This window comes from Corythoichthys intestinalis, chromosome 7 (assembly GCF_030265065.1).
Source record: "Corythoichthys intestinalis isolate RoL2023-P3 chromosome 7, ASM3026506v1, whole genome shotgun sequence".
Lineage (NCBI taxonomy): Eukaryota > Metazoa > Chordata > Actinopteri > Syngnathiformes > Syngnathidae > Corythoichthys > Corythoichthys intestinalis.
The window spans coordinates 10,213,521-10,237,988 of NC_080401.1; the positions used below are offsets into that span (position 1 = coordinate 10,213,521).

At 37.8% G+C, this 24,468-nt stretch overlaps 1 protein-coding gene across 1 annotated transcript in view; it reads left to right on the plus strand.

Moving 5' to 3' along the window:
* The window catches only part of ttc14 (tetratricopeptide repeat domain 14), a 33,637-nt gene extending 25,674 nt beyond the window's left edge, over positions 1–7,963 (plus strand). The window contains exon 12 of the mRNA XM_057841359.1: positions 20–7,963. Within this exon, the coding sequence (XP_057697342.1) occupies positions 20–893 (874 nt within the window). The 3' untranslated portion in view covers positions 894–7,963. The remainder of the gene's footprint in view (positions 1–19) is intronic.
* Positions 7,964–24,468: the final 16,505 nt, after the last annotated feature.

Consider the following 24,468-nt stretch of genomic DNA (forward strand, 5'->3'; position numbering starts at 1 on the left):
GCGTATTTGTTTTGGCCAGGATGAAACGAAAACGAAAGAGATCGACCTCTTCCTCGTCGTCCTCTTCCTCCAGTAAATCTTCCAGCTCTTCGTCCTCATCCTCTCGCAGGAGATCCAAAAAAAAGAAAAAGCGAAAGAGGAAATCAGGGCGAGAAAGCAAACGGCATCGCAGGCTCTCAAAAGAGGGCAGCAGGAGGAGTGACGAGGGTAAGCGGGTGAAAAAAAGGAAGGAAGACGAGGAAGAGGAGCTGGAGTGGTACCCGGCTCCTCCCAATACCTCTGCCACCTTTCTCAACCAGCAAGCATGGGAGGGTTTTGGAGCGTTAGATGAGGAGGAGGGTGGGACAAGCAGGAAGGGTAAAGAAGGTAACGGCCCAAGAATATGTCTGTATTCTTTGTCAGAAAGCTCAGAGGATGAAGAGTGTGGGTTGTCATCACACAGACGGAGAGAAACAAAGGATGGGGAAGGAAAGAGGAGGAAAAGCAATAGTATTAGTTCTGATGAAAAAGATAGATTCAAAAGCGGGGAAAGTAGTCAGTGGAGCAGGGAAGATAAAAGAAGTAGCAGTGGGCCCAAAAGAAGTAGCTTAGATGAGCGGAAGCGCAAAGTATCCTGCTCGTCATCTGAGTCTGCCTTTTCCAGAAAAGATTTTTCCAGGCGTAATTCCTTTAGAGGCGATGAAGATGAAACACACAAAGAGAAGGACATTAGTGCGGAAGAAGAGGAACCAGCTTGGAACAATTCAAACACAGCCCAAGTCCAAGATGAGCAGTGTGAGGAGATATCGGTACCAGAGGGACGGTCTAAAAAAGACCTTCCTGCAGACCTGTTGCACATCTTTAACCAGATTGCCAAATTTCAGAAAGAGAAAGGGATTACACCAAAAAAGTAGCCAGTTTCGGTTTCAAAATGGAAACTCGAATCGAAGAATGGCGCGTTAAACTGAAATGGTAGGAAAATACTGTACGTTCTTTTCAATTCATGTTTAATTTGTAATGCGTAGACATTGTAATGTTTCTTCTAAGGAATGTATTTTGAATTCACAGTTGCTTCTAATATTTCCTGGAAGGAAAGAGCAAAAACCTGAACTAAACTGGGCTGGGCTTAGAGCTGCAACACATCACTGGAGTTGGGCAGAATCTTAAAAATCATTTTTTTTCGAGAAATCTCTTCATTGGCAAAAAGAATAGTAATTGTCAGTACTAGCCAATAGGCCTAATTTGTAAAGAAAAGAAAATAATAAATAATGATAATATCAATTTGTAGACAGACAATTCATAAAGATTAGTAGGAAACATTGAAGCTTAACCAAATTTGGGCAAAGGATACTTTACACAGTAAAATCAACAAAAATATATAAACAGTACATAACAGTACCTTTCAGCATGAATGGTGCCTTCAAGTTGTGCAAGTTACCTGTTGTGCCATGAACATTGATGTGTGGTTTTTGCACTTATATGTTTAAAAAATAAATAAATCAAAAAACTGTGAATAGAAGTTATTTGCATGTGGTTCTCATGCTTCATTTTTTTGAGACGTGAATGGTTGGTTGTATGTCTATATACGCCCTGCGATTGTACCCCACCTCACGCCCAAAGTCGTCTAGGCTAGGCTCCAGTTCACCTATGACCTAGTGAGGAGGTACAGAAAAGAGATGGATGGGTATCGCCGCATTGTGCATTGAGATGACACAGGTCAGCCATCGTCCACAGGTGTTATGTCATTCTGTTTGATTTTTGTGCAGCTAGCTTGTTTTACCCTCCCCATAATAGCAGTATGTCACAATTTGAATAAAGTCTTCAGTGAAAAAATGGGAATGCAGTGTTGTTTTTACTCTTTGTGATGACAATGCAATACAATACAATACAATGTTAGAAGGCTGTTTGCGCACAGCACGTTAATGCTGATAAACATCGAACAAATTTATTACGTTCAAGCAATTGCGGACTTTATAAAATATTTGCATATGATTGGCTAATGTTTATAGCAGGTAAACATATCTGCTCACAGCACTTTTGTCTGCTCTGGAAATAATTGCCTTTTATTGATGATTTTTACCCCCATTTTTAAAAATTTGTAAAAAAAAAAAAAAAAAAATCCCCACATTATGAAGATTCTTTTCTGATTACTTTAATACACTTTTCAAAGGCCAACAGTTATGTTTGATTTTTTTTTTTGTTTTTTTCGTTACAACATTCTAATATAATGAATTCCTGAAATACTGTTTTTTTTTTTTTTTTGTCTTTTTGCCCTAATTTGAGCTATTTCTCTTATAAGCATCAAAATTTAAATAAATATGTTTGAAAAAAGTTTGTGTGTTTAACTAATGTACAAGTTCCACTTTCTGAAACAAACAAACAAAAAAAACTGAAATAAATGGCCTTTCTACCAATATTCAACTTTTTGGGGCACATACCTGTATATAGTTGGGGTGGGAAGCTCTCGGTAGCTCACGATAGGATACGCTTTGCAATAAAAGGCTCACGATAACGATTACCTCACAATATGGCGATACAACAATTATGGATACATAGGTCGGGAAATCATTCACTCATTTCATCCTCCTGTGAATCAAAATGAGTTTATCACAAGGGTGTAGGCTTGCACTGGGATGGTAGGGACATAACTACCAACTTTTCAGGATGCTAAAATTGTCCCCACCAACTTTTAAGCAACCTTATTTGCATTATATAATGAGTTTAGTTATATAGGGAATTTAGATTGTCTTCCCATATTTTGTAAGGATAGAATTGACCCTACCATTATTAAGTGAATTGTTTTCATTATGTTTATGTTTACAAATAAAAACCAGACATTTATTCAGGAAGTTTTCTAAATGTTTCTTTGGTCTTTAGTTGTTTTTGAAAACAAAGGTTTGACTCGAACAGTGTATCACCTGAACCGATGCACGTAAAAGTTGTTATCAGTCGATACAGTCGATACAGATTTAGTTTGCATTGATCATTTAGCCTATCAATTAATTAGGTTCATAGTCGTGAGAAATGTAGCCCTGACCCCCGTTCACCCAATCTGCTTGGTCTTATTAATGTCCCGTCCCCAGCAAAAAATGTACATGCAGGTCATGCTGTTATATCGTCCCTACCAATGTTGAAACCAAACCTTATAACCTTGGTTTATCACTAATATCCTTCTGAACTAGGAGGATGAGGACCGGAGTTAAATACCCTGCTTGAAAGAGAAGTCAGACGCCGGAGTAAAGTTGAATTGGCTGTACTGCGGTCATCTTGACAAGAGATACTTATTGGAAAACCAAAAACAAACAAACAAAAAAAAAGATATGAAATCGTCACAAAGTATACACCATGTGTCAGTTTGAACAGCAACTGGTAGTACAGCATGATCGCAATGAAATGATGTAACCACATTTGACCACAAATGCAAACAAAACGGGATATACATTTCTCCAATATAAATGGTGTTATACTTATAAAGCGCTTTTCCACCTTTTCAAGGCGCTTTACACTATCTCGCCATTCACCTACTGGTGACGCAGCACCAGGAGCAATGTGGGGTTCAGTGTCTTGCTCAAGGACACTTAGACGAGTTCATCAGGGCGGAGACTTGAACCCACAACCTCTGGGTTGGGGGACAACTACTCTACCACTGAGCCACGCCACCCCAATATACTAGAGCAGGGGTCCCCAAACTTTTTCCTGGGAGGGCCACATAACTTTTCCCTTCTCTGATGAGGGGCCGGGGTCAGTTCTTAACAGAAAAAGTGTGACGGTTGCAGGAGTGCCTAAATGTAAAAATGTATTGTTTTTCAGAAAGCCACAATTAAATAACCCTTTGTGGATTCTTCACGGAACAAAACTAAATAAAATAAAAATATATAATACAATATAATAACACTATTAATTAAATAGATAATAACCAAATAACCCTCTCTGGGTTCTTCACAGAAGAAGCCAGGACATAAATAACACAAGTAAAAAAAAAAAAAAAAAAAATGTTCAGGGGGCCGGACCAAATGTGGAGGCGGGCCGTATACGGCCCGCGGGCCGTAGTTTGGGGACCCCTGTACTAGAGTAACTAGACAATACTTATGAATATAAAACTAAGGAAGAATATAACTTAAAAGTGATGCTTGCTTAAGGCACAAAATGTTAAATGGCAAGAACTCCTATGATACGGTCAATACCGATCGCGACGGATTGCTACTGTGCACGCACGAAACCACGCCGTTTTCTCGAGCAATTATGGCACATATAGTAGATAAATGTACGTGATCCATCAAACAATAAATATATTTTTTTCTATTTTTGGGGTAGCGATAGATGGATTCTGAAGGGTTTACTTTGGGTGAGGGGAGAGGAAGACCGTTTAAACTGCACTTAAAATACTTGAAACATGTATAAAGGAAGGGTGAAAGCATGGGCACTGCATATTCTTGTACACTAGATGGCAGTATGCACCCGAGTCAAAAGATTTTTTTACGTGCCGCAATGTCTCATTCTCATTCATTATTATTCAACCCATATGCCAGACGATTTGATGAGTAATTATATGTCCTAATCTCTCGCGTTTATAAGCATAAAGCCAACGGAGGAAGTGCGGTAGCGCAGTCAAGTGAACAGCCGGTCGCAAATTGGCAGCTGTACTGCGCGTGCGCGTTAAAATTCTACTTTTTTTTTTTTTTTAAATCAACACAATTATACAAATTTACAAACAAAAACGGGCTCACATATGTGCAACATTCCAACAAAGAACCTTAAACAACACTCTCCATAATGATACACCACTTCCTAAACCATAGTGATGGGTCCAGTGATACTAATGCGCCCGCGCGCGCCGAGCTCATGGCGGAACCCCTGCGTCGGTGCGCGTATCGCTACAAGAAAATCACGTGACCGATGCATGAACTCATTGAACTGTGTCGACACAGTCATGACGCGGCAAACTGGTTCAAAAGGAAGCGCGTCTGTCAACGCGATGGAGCTGCTGAAACAATCCACATCTCACGGTTACTTCCTCGTTGTCTACATGCTGTGGAAATGGACGTAAGACAGGGAAACGCACTTGTCATCTTCCATTCAAAATACAATTAATTTTAAGGTAAATCTTAGTTTATAAGTGTGACGGGTGCACGTTGGTCCGTCGTTTGCGTTGTATTACCTTCAAGAAGACGTGACCTGCTAGCTTAGTGGTCAAAGCAAACGCCATTCGTCCCCTACGCGTCGTGCGCGTGGGTTCGACTCCTGGTCAGGACGTGTTAAATGAAGCGCAGCCCGGCTTCAAAACTTTGGATTTTACTTTTAAAGTTATTTATTTGCGGATGAAATGTCACATTTGTACTTTGTATATGACTAACCTGTCATATACAAACAGTTGCCACCTCCTCAATGCTGAAGCATTATTGGGCAAAGCATGAGAATGAAGTTTCTGATAATCCCAAAATAAACACAGGTATAGAGCCATTCCTTTACTTTCCCACAGTCACTTTTTATGTAATTTATTAGAAATCTGTAATTAAGCTATAATTTATTTTTTATCCACTTCAATTTCTTACTGATGGGCTATGGTAGCACTTAGATGACGAAGTGGGGAGTCAAGGAGGCAATGCAACTGTAGATGAAATTGCAAAAGTGCACCGATGCATGGCTGAGCCGAACATGGCACGCAATGCCAATTTTCTTCAATACTGGAGGAGCCAATGGACATCTTATCCAAACCTCTTTCAACTGGAAATTCTATTGCATGCTGGCATCGTTGGTTCCATGCGAGTGTGTTGTCCACAGCAGGCTTGTTTAAAAAAAAAAAAAAAAAAAAAAGTAACCAACTAAATTTTAAACATAAAAAAACCTAGGTTTTTGAATAAAATTTTATCAGAACAAAAAGTCCACAGGCATTCCTTATTCACCATTCATTATTACTTACATTTTCACATTATAATATATGTTCACATAATTTAAAGATATGGAATAATGCGATATGAATGCAAAGACTTAAATGATTTGATTTTACATGCTATGTCATCAATTCCGTGTCTGTCAAGTGGGTTGCCTGTAGGGATTTTTTATGTCCAGCAGGTGTCAGTATTCAATGACACAGTATCCACACTGTATCAACACAATGTGTCACTGTCTCGACACGCTTCATGAGGTCTCACGGACCCATCACTACTAAACCATGTCTGTATTCATACACACACACACATTTAATCACAGGGCTTTACAAAGAAATATTAACTTCCTCAAACAAAGATATTAAATTGACAGCTTTTTGCTGATTGATCAACTTAAGAGATCTATACCATAAAAGAAACTCATTCATCCAATGTTTAAAACAAGGTTTTGTTTTAAAGTACCTGCATTTGTGAATGAAAAATTTACCAAGTACAACAATCACATTAATAACAGATACCAAATCTTTATTTTTGCCAGACAGACCAAATTTAATAGACTCCACTGTCCACGTTGATAGATCAATTTGTTTGGACTGAAGCCAGCTCCGCATATCCTTCCAAAACAATTGAACTAGGTCACAATGAAAAAACAGATGGTCAATATCCTCAATGTCCTTTTCACAAAACACACAACAATTAGTCTGAAAATTAAATTTTAGTCTCAAAAATTCGTTAGTGGGATAAATTGCATTTAGAACCTTAAATTGTACTTCCTTACATTTGGTCTACTTTTGGTTAATGGCAGATTGTAAGCAATTTTTAGGTGCACGCCACCATCTCATGTACAAAATGTGCAGTACCCTTTCCTCCACCCTTACAAGCAACTTAAATGTCTTTCAAAAAGTTACAAAGTGCTTTCCTCACATAAGAGATATGCAGCTCCAGTCCTCTAGAGCCCTTATCCACCTTGTTTTCCATGTCTCCCTCCTTTAACACACCTGAATCAAATGATCTGCTCATCAGCAAGCTTCTTTAGGAGCTTGATAACAATCCTGCTTATTTGAGTCAGGTGTGCTGGAGGAGAGACACATGGAAAACAAGCTGGGTAGGAGGTCTCTAGGACAGAGTTGGATACACCTGCTAAAAGTTTAAAATATGCGAGTGAATAATTTTTTAAAGTCATTTTTAACGAAATATTAGACACCAATTAATGATTCTAAGCTAAAAATGACGAACATTTTGAGTAATAAATATGATTAATTACCTTCGTTTTATGGCTGGGTTGAAACAAAAGCGGTTGCGTGACGTCTGTAAACGGGGGTTCCCAGGGTAAAACGGACAAATTAAAAATAGTTTGGGGGCTTTATGCGCCATGAATCTGCTATGGCAGCATATAGGCATATTGTTGTATCACCACAAGCGTTCTTTTGGCTTAAAATGCAGAAGTTTAATTTGAAGAGGGGTGCAAGAGCAGAAACTGCTTATCCATCCTCGTCTGTGTTTTCCGCCATATGCATAGTGGCCCAAATGAATTAATGAAAAACCGATGTAAATATTATCAGATATCATTTTAAAATGCTTTTGTCAGTCGATATTTTCATACAACTCTGATTACAAGTATCAGTAAAAATGTTTTGTAGAAGACAATAGTGAGAGTTCGCGAGATAGTTTCAAGAATAACGACATTTTTATAAAACATTGTGAAGTGATAGGTCATGTTTGTTACATGAGCTAATTCAGTTTTAGTTTGAAGCCAACTAAAGTTTTGAACTTAATTTGGAGTCTTTTCCACCATGATGGTGCAACCGTATTGAAAACCAGAGTCATTGCGGAACTTCTTTGAGGATATTTCTAGTAACTTGTAATAGTTCTAACGTTTGACTTATTTTGAGGACGTCAATTTCCTTCTGGCTTAGAATGTGTGAAAGAATCCTTTTTAGCAGGATATTGATCCTCAATAAGCATGGAAGTGAGACTTTGAAGTTCAAGGGGCACTGAATGCACTTCAAGTGTGGCAGCTCTCGGCGTCAGCAGACCTCAACATCCCACAAGATTGTGGTTTCAGAAATGGAGGTGAGAATGTAAAGGTGCCATCTTTCGTTTGTCAAATTTTTTTTTTTCCTAATTTAAATTTTTAATTTTGATAAACAAGTATGTGGGTAAGACTGCAATTAACCACAGGTAAAATGCAAGTGAAGTAGGTTCTTATTGTTGACCTTTTTCCTTTTGTGGTTTTCCTCTGCTATCGAGTATCACTGGTTGTATTCTCAAAAGTAGCAAAGATTTTCCAGTGAGTGTCCATGTCACTGCTTTTCAATGCAGTGGTAATTTAATAGGATTATTTTACACTTCCCTGTCCTCTGAGTAGTGTCACGTAAATTTGTCGACAAACAAGTGTTGCGAATCCACCGATACGGGACCCACCGATAAGCGTTTTTCAAGACCGATACCCATTATTAGTAGTTAGAGGGGCCGATTTTTATAGCCGATAATTATTCATTTGCGGTAAAAGTTTAAAAAAAAAAAAAAAAAAAAGACTTTTGTTAGGGACAATGGGGGTCAAAGTTGTGGAGTCGCACATGAGAGGAGGAAAAACACCAGCGGTCTGCAGCAGCAGCTCTGTGTTTACAGTGAAATAAAATTATTATATTTCTTAATTGGAAATTGTTGCGACATGTTTTGATTTAAAATTTTTAAGGTCCTAATTTGTCATAAAAAGCATAAATTTGATTTTACTTTTAAAATGTTGCAAGAACACTGAATTTTATCATTCCAACTAGGGCTGTCAAACGATTAAAATATTTAATCGAGTTAATTACAGCTTAAAAATTAATTAATCGCCATTCAAACCATCTATAAAATATGCCATATTTTTCTGTAAATTATATATATATTCTGTAAAATAAATTGTTGGAACGGAAAGATAAGACGGATATATACATTCAACATACGGTACATAAAGACTGTATTTGTTTATTATAACAATAAATCAACAAGATGGCATTAACATTATTAACATTCTGTTAAAGCGATCCATGGATAGAAAGATTTGTAGTTCTTAAATGATAAATGTTAGTACAAGTTATAGAAATTTTAGATTGAAACCCCTCTTAATGTTTTCGTTTTAATATAATTTGTAAAATGTTCAATCAAAAATTAACTAGTAGCCCGCCATTGTTGATGTCAATAATTACTTACTCAGTGCTCATGGGTGCTGAAGCCTATAAAATCAGTCACACCCAACCGCCAGCAGAGGGCGGCAAAACGCCATAAAACACAATTAACAAGTGGGCATTTCACTCTACTGTAATTTATATCTGTCTGAGCGGGACATGTGCGTTAATTGCATCAAATATTTTAACGTGATTAATTAAAAAAATTAATTACTGCCCGTTAACGTGATTATTTTGACAGCCCTAATTCCAACGGTTCCAAATTAGCATCACAAATGATTCTGAAAACAAAAAGTACTAAAATGATTATACTTAAATATATATAGGCCTACTTATATATAATCAGGCAAGAAAATCTCTCACCTTTTGGCGAAATTCGCCGTTTTTAAGTAAAAAACATTCAGATTCAGCGTTTATTTGTCATTGTCAGGATAATAACGGAATTCAAATTGGAGTTCCAACAACACTACATAGTACCAATTAAAAGTGCTTAGTGCAGAGCAGGATATAGGTAAGTGTCCCGAGTGCCCCCCCCCCCCAAACCCCACCATAAATAGATAAGAAATATCAATACATTTACATAGCCATTCATGCCCCCTCCTTCTCCCCACAGTGGCAAGTGCAAAAGTAACCAAAGGGTAAGTAACTTTCCTCAAAAAAATAGCATATTGTGATAAAGTTCATTATTTTCTGTAATGTACTGATAAACATTAGACTGTCATATATTTTAGATTCATAACAAACAACTGAAGTAGTTCAAGCCTTTAAATTTCTATTGATGATTTTGGCAAAAAAAGTGAAGAAAACCCAAAAATCCCTATCTCAAAAAATTTGTGTATCGTGGAAAGGTACTCTACAGAAGCTACTAACCTAATGATCTGAATCAACGAATTAACCCAAAACAACTGCAAAAGCTTTTAAAAACTCCCAGCCTGGTTCACTACTCAAAACCGCAATCATGGGCAAGACTGCCGACCTGACTGCTTTCCAGAAGGCAATCATTGACACCCTCAAGCAAGAGGCTAAGACACAGAAAAAAAATTCTGAGCGAATAGGCTGTTCCCAGAGTGCTGTATCAAGGCACCTCAGTGGGAAGTCTGGGAAGGAAAAAGTGTGGCAGGAAACGCTGCACAACCAGAAGAGGTGACCGCACCCTGGGAAAGATTGTGGAGAAGGGCCCATTCCAGACCTCTGGGGACCTGCAGAAACAGTGGACTGAGTCTGGAGTAGAAACATCCAGAGTCACCGTGCACAGGCGTGTATGGGGCGCCATTTGTAAAGCAGTACATCCTGAAAATTACGACAACATTTTCTCACATTTAGCGCCACACAGTGTTTAAAATGGTGTGAAATTTTTAGAGTCACTTTTTTTGTTTACATTTACAACATTATTTAGCAACTTAAATATTCATTTTTAAATAAGAAATTTTGGACTTGATTCTTTAAATCCAGAAGTAAATATTTAATTTAAATCTTAAATTTATATCCTTTATCCTAAATGTTAAATCAGGAAACGGTCTGAACTAAATATTTAGCTTGATATGCAAATCTACATGACTAGAGACCAGAAGTAACAAAATAAAAGCTGGTGGAGCAGCTCAGACTTTCTGTTGACTTTGCTTGAAAATTACTGGTGCACGATAATTATTGGTAGTGTTCTGGCTTTACAGTTTACACACTTGTACGGGAAGTCAGTTGACCATTTGCGGGGTATTGCTCCCACCTGCTGGTCAGAATAATTCACTGCATCTATTTTTTGTTACAGTAGTTTGGTTCAATCCCTTACACATTGCGGTGTCTAGCGGTAGCATTGACGGTCGTGAATGCTTTGTTACGTTTCCGCCTCGGAAATATATGTAAGTATTTTATGTTTACTATAACATATGGATGTGTAATATATGTTTACTTCTGTGGTGAAGGGTCATATGTACATAATTTCATAAGTTGTGTTATAAAAGGCAGCCAATGCTTTAGTAGCTCAAACTACTATGCAATGTGCAATGTGCAGTGCTAGACAGTACATATAATAGTGTGTATATAAGTGTATTTTGCAGTTTGTTGTATATTGAGTATTGAATATGTGTATTTTTCTGTAGTACTTTCACAATATTAAGACGAGTGTCTTCCCATAAAAGCAAGAAAAGACCAAGCCTTGTGGTTTATGGACGTGCATTCATTGTTAGCTGGCTGTCGGGCAGTGCAGAAGTGAAACGCAGTGTTTTGTTCATGTCATTATAAAAAATCTGGTGAGATCAAAGGCAAATCTATGTTGAATCCACCACTAGTTTTTTTTTTTTTTTTTTTTTTTTAAACCTCCAGGTGTTCAAAAACTCAGGTTATACATTTTAAAAATTATATATTTATTATCGGTTATCGATGTCTGTATTGGCTTTGAGGAGCAGGAATTAATCGGTTTCAAAAAATGGATATCGTGCACCCCTATTGAATACGAATAAAACCTACTCACCGGTAGGGATGGGAATTGATACGATTTTTACGATTCCGATTCCATTATCGATATTGCTTAACGATTCGATTCTTTATCGATTCTCTTATCGATTCTAATTTTGGAAAAAAGAACAAACATTTTGATTGGCATCAAATTTGTTTAATCAGAAGTCACAACCTTACAATCTCACAACGAGGTCAAAAGAGGCCCAAAGCCTCAATGTTAACTGTGGCAATAAGTGGCAAATGCACAAGAATGTGTAACATTTTACTGAAACATTTTTCTAATAGAAATAAAAAATATTGGTATATTTTGGCATATACAGTGCCTTGCAAAAGTATTCGGCCCCCTTGAATCTTGAAACCTTTCGCCACATTTCAGGCTTCAAACATAAAGATATGAAATTTAATTTTTTTGTCAAGAATCAACAAGTGGGACACAATCGTGAAGTGGAACAAAATTTATTGGATAATTTAAACTTTTATAACAAATAAAAAACTGAAAAGTGGGGCGTGCAATATTATTCGGCCCCCTTGCGTTAATACTTTGTAGCGCCAACTTTTGCTCCAATTACAGCTGCAAGTCGCTTGGGGTATGTTTCTATCAGTTTTGCACATCGAGAGACTGGCATTCTTGCCCATTCTTCCTTGCAAAACAGCTCGAGCTCAGTGAGGTTGGATGGAGAGTGTTTGTGAACAGCAGTCTTCAGCTCTTTCCACAGATTCTCAATTGGATTCAGGTCTGGACTTTGACTTGGCCATTCTAACACCTGGATACGTTTATTTTTGAACCATTCCATTGTAGATTTGGCTTTATGTTTTGGATCATTGTCCTGTTGGAAGATAAATCTCCGTCCCAGTCCCAGGTCTTGTGCAGATACCAACAGGTTTTCTTCCAGAATGTTCCTGTATTTGGCTGCATCCATCTTCCCGTCAATTTTAACCATCTTCCCTGTCCCTGCTGAAGAAAAGCAGGCCCAAACCATGATGCTGCCACCACCATGTTTGACAGTGGGGATGGTGTGTTCAGGGTGATGAGCTGTGTTGCTTTTACGGCAAACATTTCGTTTTGCATTGTGGCCAAAAAGTTCAATTTTGGTTTCATCTGACCAGAGCACCTTCTTCCACATGTTTGGTGTGTCTCCCAGGTGGCTTGTGGCAAACTTTAAACGATACTTTTTATGGATATCTTTGAGAAATGGCTTTCTTCTTGCCACTCTTCCATAAAGGCCAGATTTGTGCAGTGTACGACTGATTGTTGTCCTATGGACAGACTCGCCCACCTCAGCTGTAGATCTCTGCAGTTCATCCAGAGTGATCATGGGCCTCTTGGCTGCATCTCTGATCAGTTTTGTCCTTGTTTGAGAAGAAAGTTTGGAAGGACGGCCGGGTCTTGGTAGATTTGCAGTGGTCTGATGCTCCTTCCATTTCAATATGGCAAGGCAAGGCAGATTTATTTATATAGCACAGTGCTCCTTGAGATGTTTAAAGCTTGGGAAATCTTTTTGTATCCAAATCCGGCTTTAAACTTCTCCACAACAGTATCTCGGACCTGCCTGGTGTGTTCCTTGGTTTTCATACTGCTCTCTGCACTTTAAACAGAACCCTGAGACTATCACAGAGCAGGTGCATTTATACGGAGACTTGATAACACACAGGTGGATTCTATTTATCATCATCGGTCATTTAGGACAACATTGGATCATTCAGAGATCCTCACTGAACTTCTGGAGTGAGTTTGCTGCACTGAAAGTAAAGGGGCCGAATAATATTGCACGCCCCACTTTTCAGTTTTTTATTTGTTAAAAAAGTTTAAATTATCCAATAAATGTTGTTCCACTTCAAGATTGTGTCCGACTTGTTGTTGATTCTTGACAAAAAAATTAAATTTCATATCTTTATGTTTGAAGCCTGAAATGTGGCGAAAGGTTGCAAGATTCAAGGGGGCCGAATACTTTTGCAAGGCACTGTAGGTCATTGTTCTGCCTTTGGCAATGTCCCCAAACTTTTTCCTGTGAGGGCCAAATAACTTTTCCCTTCTCTGATGGGAGACCGGGGTCAGTTTGTAACAGAAAAAGTGTGACGATTGCAGGAGTGCGTAAATGTAAAAAAATTATTGTTTTTCAGAAAGCCACAATCAAATAACCCTCTGTGGATTCTTCACAGAACAAAAGTAAATAAAATAAAAATAATAATAATATAATAATAATAAGTAATAATAGCACTAATAATTAAATAGATAATAATCAAATAACCCTCTCTGAGTTATTCACTGAAAAAGGCCAGGAAATAAATAACACTACTGAGGGAGAAAAAAAACAAAAAAAATTTAAAAATGCTCTCTGGAATTGTTCAGAGGGCCGGACCAAATATGGAGCCGCGGGCCTTAGTTTGGAGACCCCTGTTTTTATTTACCAGTATATTGAAATGCATGCATTTTAGTTTTTATGGTGCTTTCACGCTCAAGTGGTGGCGCCCTTGCGCTTCCTCACGCGAAGCAGAGCGCGCTCACGTGAAGAAGAGCGCGCTTACACCGAAGAAGAAGAAATGCGTATCCAAGTGAGTGAGCGAGTTAGTGAGAAAGGGAAACACTGCCACGAGCCTACCTTTGTTAATGTTTGTAAAATATCTACAGAGCCAACGCCTGTATGTATCATCTTCTGTGTTGTTGCTGTGTGTTTCCACTCGCGATCGGACACTTAAATCCAGTTGTGTTGTGGTTTAAACGATGTGCTAATGCTAGCGAACGCATGCTAACTGTTTGTTATTACTGTGTTAGCAGCTAATCATCGCTGATTTACGTTGATGCAAACCTGTTTGTTATTGGGGACGAAATTGATTTGTTTCATTTCTATTTTTAGTTTCAAGTGATGGTTGAATAAAGTCAGCAAATTATACCAACGTCTTCTGCATCGTCATTTGGGAGTTTAGCTAGCTGTATAGCCATGACTTAGCCTTAGCGTCTCGGTGAGGACAGTGCAGTCTATTCCCTCCCGATGCAGTTATTTCCATCTCGCAAAGACTGCAAGTCGCTTTGTTGTAATTTTTCCTCGTGAATTGAAGACACACTTTCGAGCGTTCGAACCTACGTGCTGTCATTGTTATGTTTACAGCGACAATGCTCGTGCTAAACTATCGTAACCTTTCATTTTCACCCTTTTTCCTGGTGAAGTGTAGCCAAACTTTGGAGCGAGTGGTTCTTGGCGCCATGCTAGTTTGATGCGTCTGGACAACAAGACACGTCACGACGCAATATGCGTCTTTAGGGATCGTTAAAGGAATCGTTAAGGCTTTTTCATTGTGATGTCGAGGCCTCAAAACACTCGGAACCGGTTCCGAATTGGAATCGGATTTCGATTCCCATCCCTACTCACCGGTGGCAGTCTGCTCTTAGACATGACTCATTGTGATAATAACAATAGCTAGGTAAAATACATATTTAGGAGAAACAATTTAAAGAGTATTTTGTGTGTTCCAGCTTTTATTTTGTTACTTCTGGTCTCCAGTCATGTGAATTTGCGTATTAAGCTAAATATTTAGTTCCAACCGTTTCCAGATTTAGCATTTAGGATATAGGCTATAAATTTAAGATTTATATTAAATATTTAGTTCTGTATTTAAACACTCTGGTCCTAAACTTCTTATTTAAAAATGAATATTTAAGTTGCTAAATAATGTAAATGTAAAAAAAAAAAAAAGTGACTCTAAAAATTTACACCACGTTTTAAACACTGTGTGGCGCTAAATGTGAGAAAATGTCGTACTTTTCAGCATGTGCTACTTTACAAACGGCGCCCCATAGGCGTGTGCTGGAAATTGGCTACAGGTGCCGCATTCCCCAGGTCAAGCCACTTTTGAACCTGAAACAGCGGCAGAAGCGCCTGACCTGGGCTACGGAGAAGCAGCACTGGACTTTTGCTCAGTGGTTCAAAGTACTTTTTTCAGATGAAAGCAAATTTTGCACTTCAATCTGAAATGAAATCAAGGTGCCAGAGTTCGGAGGAAGACTGAGGAGAAGGAAATGCCAAAATGCCTGAAGACCAGTGTCAAGTACCCACAGTCAGTGATGGTCTGGTGCCATGTCAGCTGCTGGTGTTGGTCTACTGTGTTTTTTCAAGGGCAGGGTCAATGCAGCTAGCTATCAGGAGATTTTGGAGCGCTTCATGCTTCCATCTGCTGAAAAGCTTTATGGAGATGAAGATTTCATGTTTCAGCACAACCTGGCACCTGCTCACAGTGCCAAAACCACTGGTAAATGGTTTACTGACCGTGGCATTACTGTGCTCAATTGGCCTGCCAACTATCCTGACCTGATGCCCATAGAGAATCTGTTTGATATTGTGATGAAGAAGTTGAGAGACACCAGACCCAACACTGTGGATGAGCTTAAGGCCACTATCGAAGCATCCTGGGCCTCCATAACACCTCAGCAGTGCCACAGGCTGAATACCTCCATGCCACGCCGCATTGAAGCAGTCATTTCTGCAAAAGGATTCCCGACCAAGTATTGAGTGCATAGCTGATATAATTAATTGAAAGTTGACTTTTTTTGTATTAAAAAACACTTTTTTTGTATTGGTCGGATGAAATATGCAATTTTTTTGAGATAGGGATTTTTGTTTTTTCTTGACTTTTTTTTTTTTTCCAGAATCATCAATATTAAAACAATAAAAGGCTTGAACTACTTCAGTTGTGTGTAATGAATCTAAAATATATGAAAGTCTAATGTTTATCAGTACATTACAGAAAATAATGAACTTTATCACAATATGCACAATTTTTTGAGAAGGACTAGTAAAGGGTGACCTACGTGAATTGTGTAGATCAGAGGAGAAAATTTTTAAGGGGGTGGGGGTTGTCGGGAGATTTTTTTCAATGTCGGACGCTTGGTATACAAGTGGGGAAAGCGGCACAGAGCCAAAAAAACGCACCAGAGTGGCCAAAACATTGACTTATTTCAACGAAACAAGAGTACACTGTTGTGTCCTGTCTCTTCAATGCCATGCTTGGCTGCACGTCGGCCGTGAATGAACACCTAAAGCGGCGTCACCCAATTTTGGAAGACGACAGGAGATGGCTACAAGCTAGCAAATCGTAAGTCGATCTAACTAACAACATGTTTTATTGAAGTTTCTGTGCCTGTCGCAATATGCAACGAGATCATTTATCGCACGGTAAATAAAAATGAGGGCGGTAATTTTCACGGCTGCGTTTTATCGCCGCACATGTGTGCATGCATTTTTGCGTGCGTGCTGATGGCACATTAGACTCTATTTCTTTTCACAGTTTTTGATTGGTCATTAACACGCCGTAAAATTAAAGTTCAGACGTACAAAATAAAAAAAGACAACCTACTTTCACCTGCTATCAAACATTGGCAATCTTCTCCAAAACGCAAACTTGCGGTTAAAAGGTGACACTTCAAACATGAAAAATCACTGGTTAACAGCAGTAGCAAATGAAAAAAAAAAGGATTGCTGACACCACATGCCATGACAAAAACAGATTTTTTTTGCGGAATGTAAAGTTTACGGTTAGCGGTTTAGCGAACATACTTCTGGTGAACATTTCAAAATAAAAGTACGTCATGTTCGTCATATAAATAACGATTTCTGGAGTTTATCCCACATATTTCAGAATTGAGATTCGACACTAAGAACAGCTTTAAAACGACACCCTTTATGAAAAATCTGATTGGCAATGAATAATTATTATACTAATATTATGTATAGTAGTATACTATAATATTAATGCTTGATATATTTTTTAAGAATGTTTTGAAGTTTGTTGGAAAGGCGAAGTCAGTGTTCTGAATCTGTTTACATTCCATTCTTATGCACTAGTTAATGCTATCAGCATTTAACTTCATCGTTTATTTGTGATTTATTGTTGTTATTTTTTCTTTTATTTGTACTTTAATAAAGAATTTAAAGTGTTCCGAGTGTTTTTGTGAAATATTAAGCGTCATCAAAAATTTCATTGCTAAATTAGTAAATTAGTTAAAAAAAAAAAAAAAAAAAAAAAACGGAAATAAAAAGTTATTAGATTAGTCAACTCATATTAAAAACAGTTGTCTGACTAATCGGGAGAAAATTAGTCGTTTGGGACAGCCCTGGTTGTACAGTGTACCGGAACATATTTCCTCCAGACCCTTCTCACCTTTTTAACCCCTGACCCATTTTCATGCCTGTATAATAAAGTACTAAAATGATGCTAAAGTGTGTTTGGATAGATAAATCAACCTCAGGGAGGCATTTTGCAAACGTGTTTAAACATTTAGGAGAGAAATGGCCTTTCATGGGAACAATTGGTGGCGTTTTGGTTGACACCCGCCCCCCGCCTGTGTTTATAAGTTTGACCCTACAACTGATTTAAATAAATTCCAAAATATCTAAAATTTTGTAATTGGCAGACTTTTCACGCTGACATTCCTGCTTACAAATAATAGAGAGACAAAAGTATTATTTCTGATTTTAGATGCATCTCTTTTGTCGTCCACCGGAGGGCAGTGCAACACTATGAGAACTCCAGTGAGGTATTGTTTTGCATTATTTTTTTTGTATGGCCTTAATTACGTGTGATCAAAATATGTCACCATTTAGTGAAATTTAGTTTTTTTTAATTTTCCTTGATCTATCTAGTACGTTTTTTTTTTATTTAAATATTTTTCTGTCTAATAAAAGGGGGTCCCAAAAATACACCCTTTTGCAGCTGACATGTTCACACTTGCGCTGCATTTTCATACTTCAGATGGCATTTGAGAATGAATTTTCTTTCTTCAAAGTGTAGTCTGGTTGCTATTATTGATTCAACGGGTTAAGATACACAAAAATCCATAGACTATTTGGTTACTAACTGCTGAAGAGTATACATTTTTGGGAACACCCGGTATTTACTAGTATATGGCTGTATATTATTATACTATGTATAATTATGCAGTGCATCCAGAAAGTATTCTGTGCAATTATTTTTTTTCTGCGTTTTATGTTAACTTACAAGCTCACCCCAGCCCTAAAAAAAATCCCTCGAAATTCTACACAAAAAAACTCATAATGAAAATGAAAAAAGATTATTGATATAATTTTTTTTTTTACAAAACTAAGGCATCACACACCACACACACCTTACCACGCGACCCTCTTTTTTTTTTTTTTTTTAACCAAAAGATAAGTAAATTGTAAATATAAAAAAATAACAATAATTAAATGGTTCATTTTTTATGTTACCTGAAAATTCTGCTGTAGGCTGATTTAGGTGATTATTTTCAGAAGCATTGATCCCTCGCTACTTCGCGCTTCAAACTTCACAGCCTCAGTCCATCGTGGTTTTTTATCCAATTAAAGAAAATAATAACCCTAACCCTAATACAGTATTTTATTTTAAAATGAAATGATAAAAAGACATAGGCATGTGTTGTAACGCGTGACCGGTAGGATGCGTGTATAAAAGTAACAAAATAAGGGAGCAGGCTTCCTCTTGTGCACTTTTATTAAACAAAGAAAATAAATCCTCCTCGACCACTTGTTCCTCGGGAACTCAGCGGTTCGCACACACCGTTCTCAGATGAACTCTAACACAAAGCAGTAAGAAGAAACAATTGAATCTAAATAAAGCAGCGCGACCGCGTGGTGGATGTCGCAGGGAACACTATTAAAGAGGTGAATGTTACAGTATACGAGGTTCGTGGTTTTCATGCCAATTAACGCACAGGCCCCGCTCAAACAGATTAAAATGAGCACAGTGCAATGTCCATTTGTTACTTGTGTTTTTTGGAGTTTTGTCACCCTCTGCTGGCGCTTGGGTGTGACTGATTTTATGGGCTTCAGAACCCATGAGCATTGTGCAATTATTGACATCAACAATGGCGGGCTACTAGTGTATTTTTTGATTGAAAATTTAACAAATTTTATTAAAACGAAAACATAAAGAGGGGTTTTAATATAAAATTTCTATAACTTGTACTAACATTTATCTTTTAAGAACTACAAGTCTTTCTATCCATGGATTGCTTTAACAGAATGTTAATGCCATGTTGTTGATTTATTGTCATAATAAACAAATACAGTACTTATGTACCGTATGTTGAATGTATATATCCATCTTGTGTGGCCGGAGAAAAATATTGGCGCCCTTTGAAAAATCATGTGACGCTTCTCTAATTTGTGTAATTAACAACACCTGTGACTTACCTGTGGCACATAACAGGCGGCAGCAATAACTAAATCACACTTGCAGCCAGTTAAAATGGATTAAAGTTGACTCAACATCTGTCCTGTGTCCTTGTGTGTACCACATTGAGCATGGACAAAAGAAAGACCAAAGAACTGTCTGAGGACTTGAGAAACAAAATTGTGAGGAAGCATGCACAATCTCAAGGCTACAAGTCCACCTCCAAAGACCTGAATGTTCCTGTGTCTACCGTGCGCAGTGTCATAAACAAGTGCAAAGCCCATGGCACCGTGGCTAACCTCCCTAGATTTGGACGAAAAAGAAAAATTGATGAGGGATTTCAACGAAAGATTGTGCAGATGGTGGATAAAGAACCTCGACTAACATCCAAACAAGTTTAAGCTGTCCTGCAGTTCGAGGGTACGACAATGTCAACCCGTACTATCTGTCGGCGTCTGAATGAAAAGTGATTCTATGGTAGAATACCCAAGAAGACCCCAGTCCTAGGTCTTCCAGCAGGACAATGACCCAAAAAACACTTCAAAAAGCACTAGAAAATGGTTTGAGAGAAAGCACTGGAGACTTCTAAAGTGCCTGGCAATGAGTCCAGACCTGAATCCCATAGAACATCAGAGGAGAGATGTAAAAATGGCGGTTTGGAGAATGCACCCTTCAAATCTCTGAGACCTGGAGTTGGCCAAAGATGAATGGTCAAAAATTCCAGCAAAGCATTGTAAGAAACTCAATGATGGATACCAGAAAAGGTTGTTCGCAGTTATTTTGTCTAAAGGTTGTGCTACCAAGTATTAGGCTTAGGGTGCCAATACTTTTATCCGGCCCGTTTTTGGAGTTTTGTGTAAAATGATAATGATTGGGTTTTTTTTTTCTTTCATTCTCTTTTGTGTTTTTTCATTGCAAGCAAAATAAATGAATATATTACTACCTAAGCATTTGTAATTGCAATCATTTTCTGGGAGAAATTGCACATTATCTGATAGAATTGCATGGGTGCCAATACTTTTTGCCAGCACTCTAGGTGATTATTTTAAGAAGGCGTCAATAAGCATTTACAGCCTTTCTGCAAACCTTTGCTAATGCACCTTTGACTGTAATTGTAACCTCAAGTCTTTTTGAATGTTTATAATACCAATAAAGCTCATTTTCTTTCGGATGAGTGGGGATCGTCTGTGAACGGCCAATTTAAGATTACTGAGATGGTCGATTAGATGGTTTTGAGCTCTGACTGGGCCACTGAAAAACATTAGCAAAGTTGTCCTAGATCCTCTCTTTCATTGTCTTGCTTGTGTGCTTACGTTCTTTGTCGTGTCGGCAAACTCAAGGCAGGCTGCGATGTGCCTATTACTCATGAGTGGCTTCCAATGCAATATTTGTTGATTGTTGGGGTGTTGCAGAGATGGTTGACCTTCTGGAAAGTTCTCTCTACATAGAGGCCCTTTCTCACTTGAGTGCTCAAATTCGACGGGAAGCCTGTTATAAGGCTTCACGTCTTTGGCAACAGCAAAAAATGAAATTTTCTGATAAATGTTGCGATTCAGTTTGCGATTTTCACGTTTCATACCTTTTAAATGCATAAAATCAGAATTCTGAATGAAAGAAGCAATTGCATGAATTATTTTTACAAAAAAGGAAGTATATGTGGTCATGGGTGCATTGTGACAGGGAGGGGGGCGAGGGACATTTATGAGCTGTGGCACAATGCAGCTCGACACCACTGGTGCTTCAAAGTCTCACAGGCGGTCAGGTGGATTACAAGGATGCACTTTTATTACAGTTTTCCTGCAACACAGTGCAAGAGAAATGGTTTAATCGCGTTTGGCCTCAGACATTTGTCATAACCAGAGGTGGGTAGTAAAGCATTACATTTACTCCTATCTAGGGCATAGGTTTGCATAGGGACGGTAGGGATATAACACTACCAACTTTTCAGGATGCTCAAATTGTCCTCACCAACTTTTGAGCAACCTTATTTGCATTTTATAATGCGTTCAGTTATATAGGTAATTTGGATTGTCTTCCCATATGTTATGAGCATAGAATTGACCCTAATATTATTAAGTGAATTATTTTCAGACTTGATGACTGCCCCCCCCCCCCCACACAAGCACACAGCCCCGACATAGATACATTTAGACAGTGTGCCGCCTCCACCCCCTTTGACGAGGAGGGATATTAGACATTTTTTTCAGCCAGCAGCAGCCACTGTAAGTCATGTAAAAAAACAATGTTGTGGAGGTGACAAACACACCGGCATTTTTGCTACTGAAAGTCTGACTTGCATCAGAGTTAGCATAACATTAAACTGTGTGAACTTGCTAACCTGCAAAACTCGAGTAGGTCGCTGCTAAGAGGCAAGTGTGCCGTTCCCAGCAAAAAGTGTACATGCCGGCTATGCTGTTATATTATCCCTACCAATGTTGAGACCAAACCTACGCCCTTGGCACACATTTGCTAACTTTTAGAGGAAAAAGGTACTTCTAAGAGTAGTTTTACCTCGCCATACTTTTTACTTTTACTTGAGTAGATTTGTGAAGAAGAAATGCTCCTCTTACTCTGATACTTTGGGCTACACAAGAATCTTTACATTTTTCTTCTTTATTCTACATATTAGATTTGACTTTATTTTTGCCAGAGACGCCCACAATTGCTCTACCAATTTCGCCAATGTGATGTCGCAACAGCAATCACACGACTCCGTCATACCAGTCAGACGTAACAATACTGTACAGTCACATGACAATATACAAGCTTGCAGTCGGAAGTCCTACAATTACGCTGGCATGTTTAATCACGTGTTGTCTTTAAAGCGCTTTAAAAAATTAAAACTATTTCACTTAGTCAACATTACTCGAAAGCGCGGATTCCAGCCTCTCTCCCTGTGTATATTTGGCGTCTAATAGACCACAGAAAACATAACCTTTTAATTTCATTCTAGGAAATGTTTTCTCCATTGGATCGCGGGACGGATAAAGTCTCATTTCTGTCTGTTTTTCTTATTGAATTTGATGAATTTTTGTGTGTTTTTTGGCCTGATATGGTCATTTAATAGGTTGTAGTACTGTATAATAATACCAGTTGATATAGGTGACATTCTACTGGGGAAAAAAATATACCATTGTATTATAATATATCAGCCATTGTAAGTAGTTACTCACTACTTGAGTACCCTTTTCAAGCATACTTTTTAGGCTTCAGTAAATTCTGGGGATGACAATATACTTTTACATTCGTAATATGATTTTGGAGTAAAGCTACTCTTACTTGAGTCAAATTTTTGGCTACCCACCTCTGTTCATTTCACAGTCCTGTCTTAAATATTTCCTGCATTAATCAAATGTGTGATAGTATTGTAGTAGATGCTACAGTGTATAAGTAGGAATACAAACCGTATAACTTGCATTTCCCAATTTTTGTTTTTATATGAAACACTTAATCCAATTTATTTTGTATTGATACTGATCACGAGTCTATACCTTTTTTCCAACTGACTTAATACTGTGGAGATTGTGAGACTGTGGAGACCCCAGTAAATTGCAAATAAATTATTCTTAAAAAAATCATACGATTTGAGTTCTGGATTTTTTTTGCAGATTATGTCTCTACAATTGGAAATGCATCTATGATTTAAATTTCAGACCTCTAACTATTTTCTAAGTTTGGACATACCTCATTTGCGTGTGTTCTTGATTTTCACAACTACTTATACTGTAAATTCTCACTGAAAATATCAAAACTATGAATGGAACCATGGAATTATGTACTTGACAAAACAAGTGAAATAACTGAAAACAGGTTTTATATTCGACTTTCTTCAAAGTATCCACCCTTTGCTCTTTTAACTTTTCTGCACACTTTTGTCACTCTCTCAATGAGATTTAAGATGCAGATTTTCGCTTCACAGGTATGCCTTATCAGGGTCAGTAAGTGTAATTTCTTGTTATTTTCAATGGAGTTAGGACCATCATTTGTAAGCATTGAATGTGTCCAAACATTTGGCCTGTACTATATACAGTGCTGCTCGAAAGTTTGTGAACCCCACAGCGATGGTCAGATTTTTTGTAAAAAAAACTAAAATAACCTTATTAAATGTTAAGTTACTGGACTGTCTCAGAAAATTAGAATACACAATATTCTAATTTTTTGAGACAGTCCTGTGTATATATACAGGACTGTCTCAGGAAATTAGAATACACAATATTCTAATTTCCTGACTGTCTCAGGAAATTAGAATATTGTGTATTCTCAGGAAATTAGAATACACAATATTCTAATTTCCTGACTGTCTCAGGAAATTAGAATATTGTGTATTCTAATTTCCTGAGACAGTCCTGTATATATACACAGGACTGTCTCAAAAAATTAGAATATTGTGTATTCTAATTTTCTGAGACAGTCCAGTATATATATATATATATATATATATATATATATATATATATATATATATATATATAATGTGTGTGTGTGTGTGTATTTGTGATATGTATGTATCACAAAAATGAGTACACCCCTCACATTTCACATTTAAGTACAGTGCCTTGCAAAAGTATTCGGCCCCCTTGAATCTTGCAACCTTTCGCCACATTTCAGGCTTCAAACATAAAGATATGAAATTGAATTTTTTTTTCAAGAATCAACAACAAGTGGGACACAATCGTGAAGTGGAACAACATTTATTGGATAATTTAAACTTTTTTAACAAATAAGAAACTGAAAAGTGGGGCGTGCAATATTATTCGGCCCCTTTACTTTCAGTGCAGCAAACTCACTCCAGAAGTTCAGTGAGGATCTCT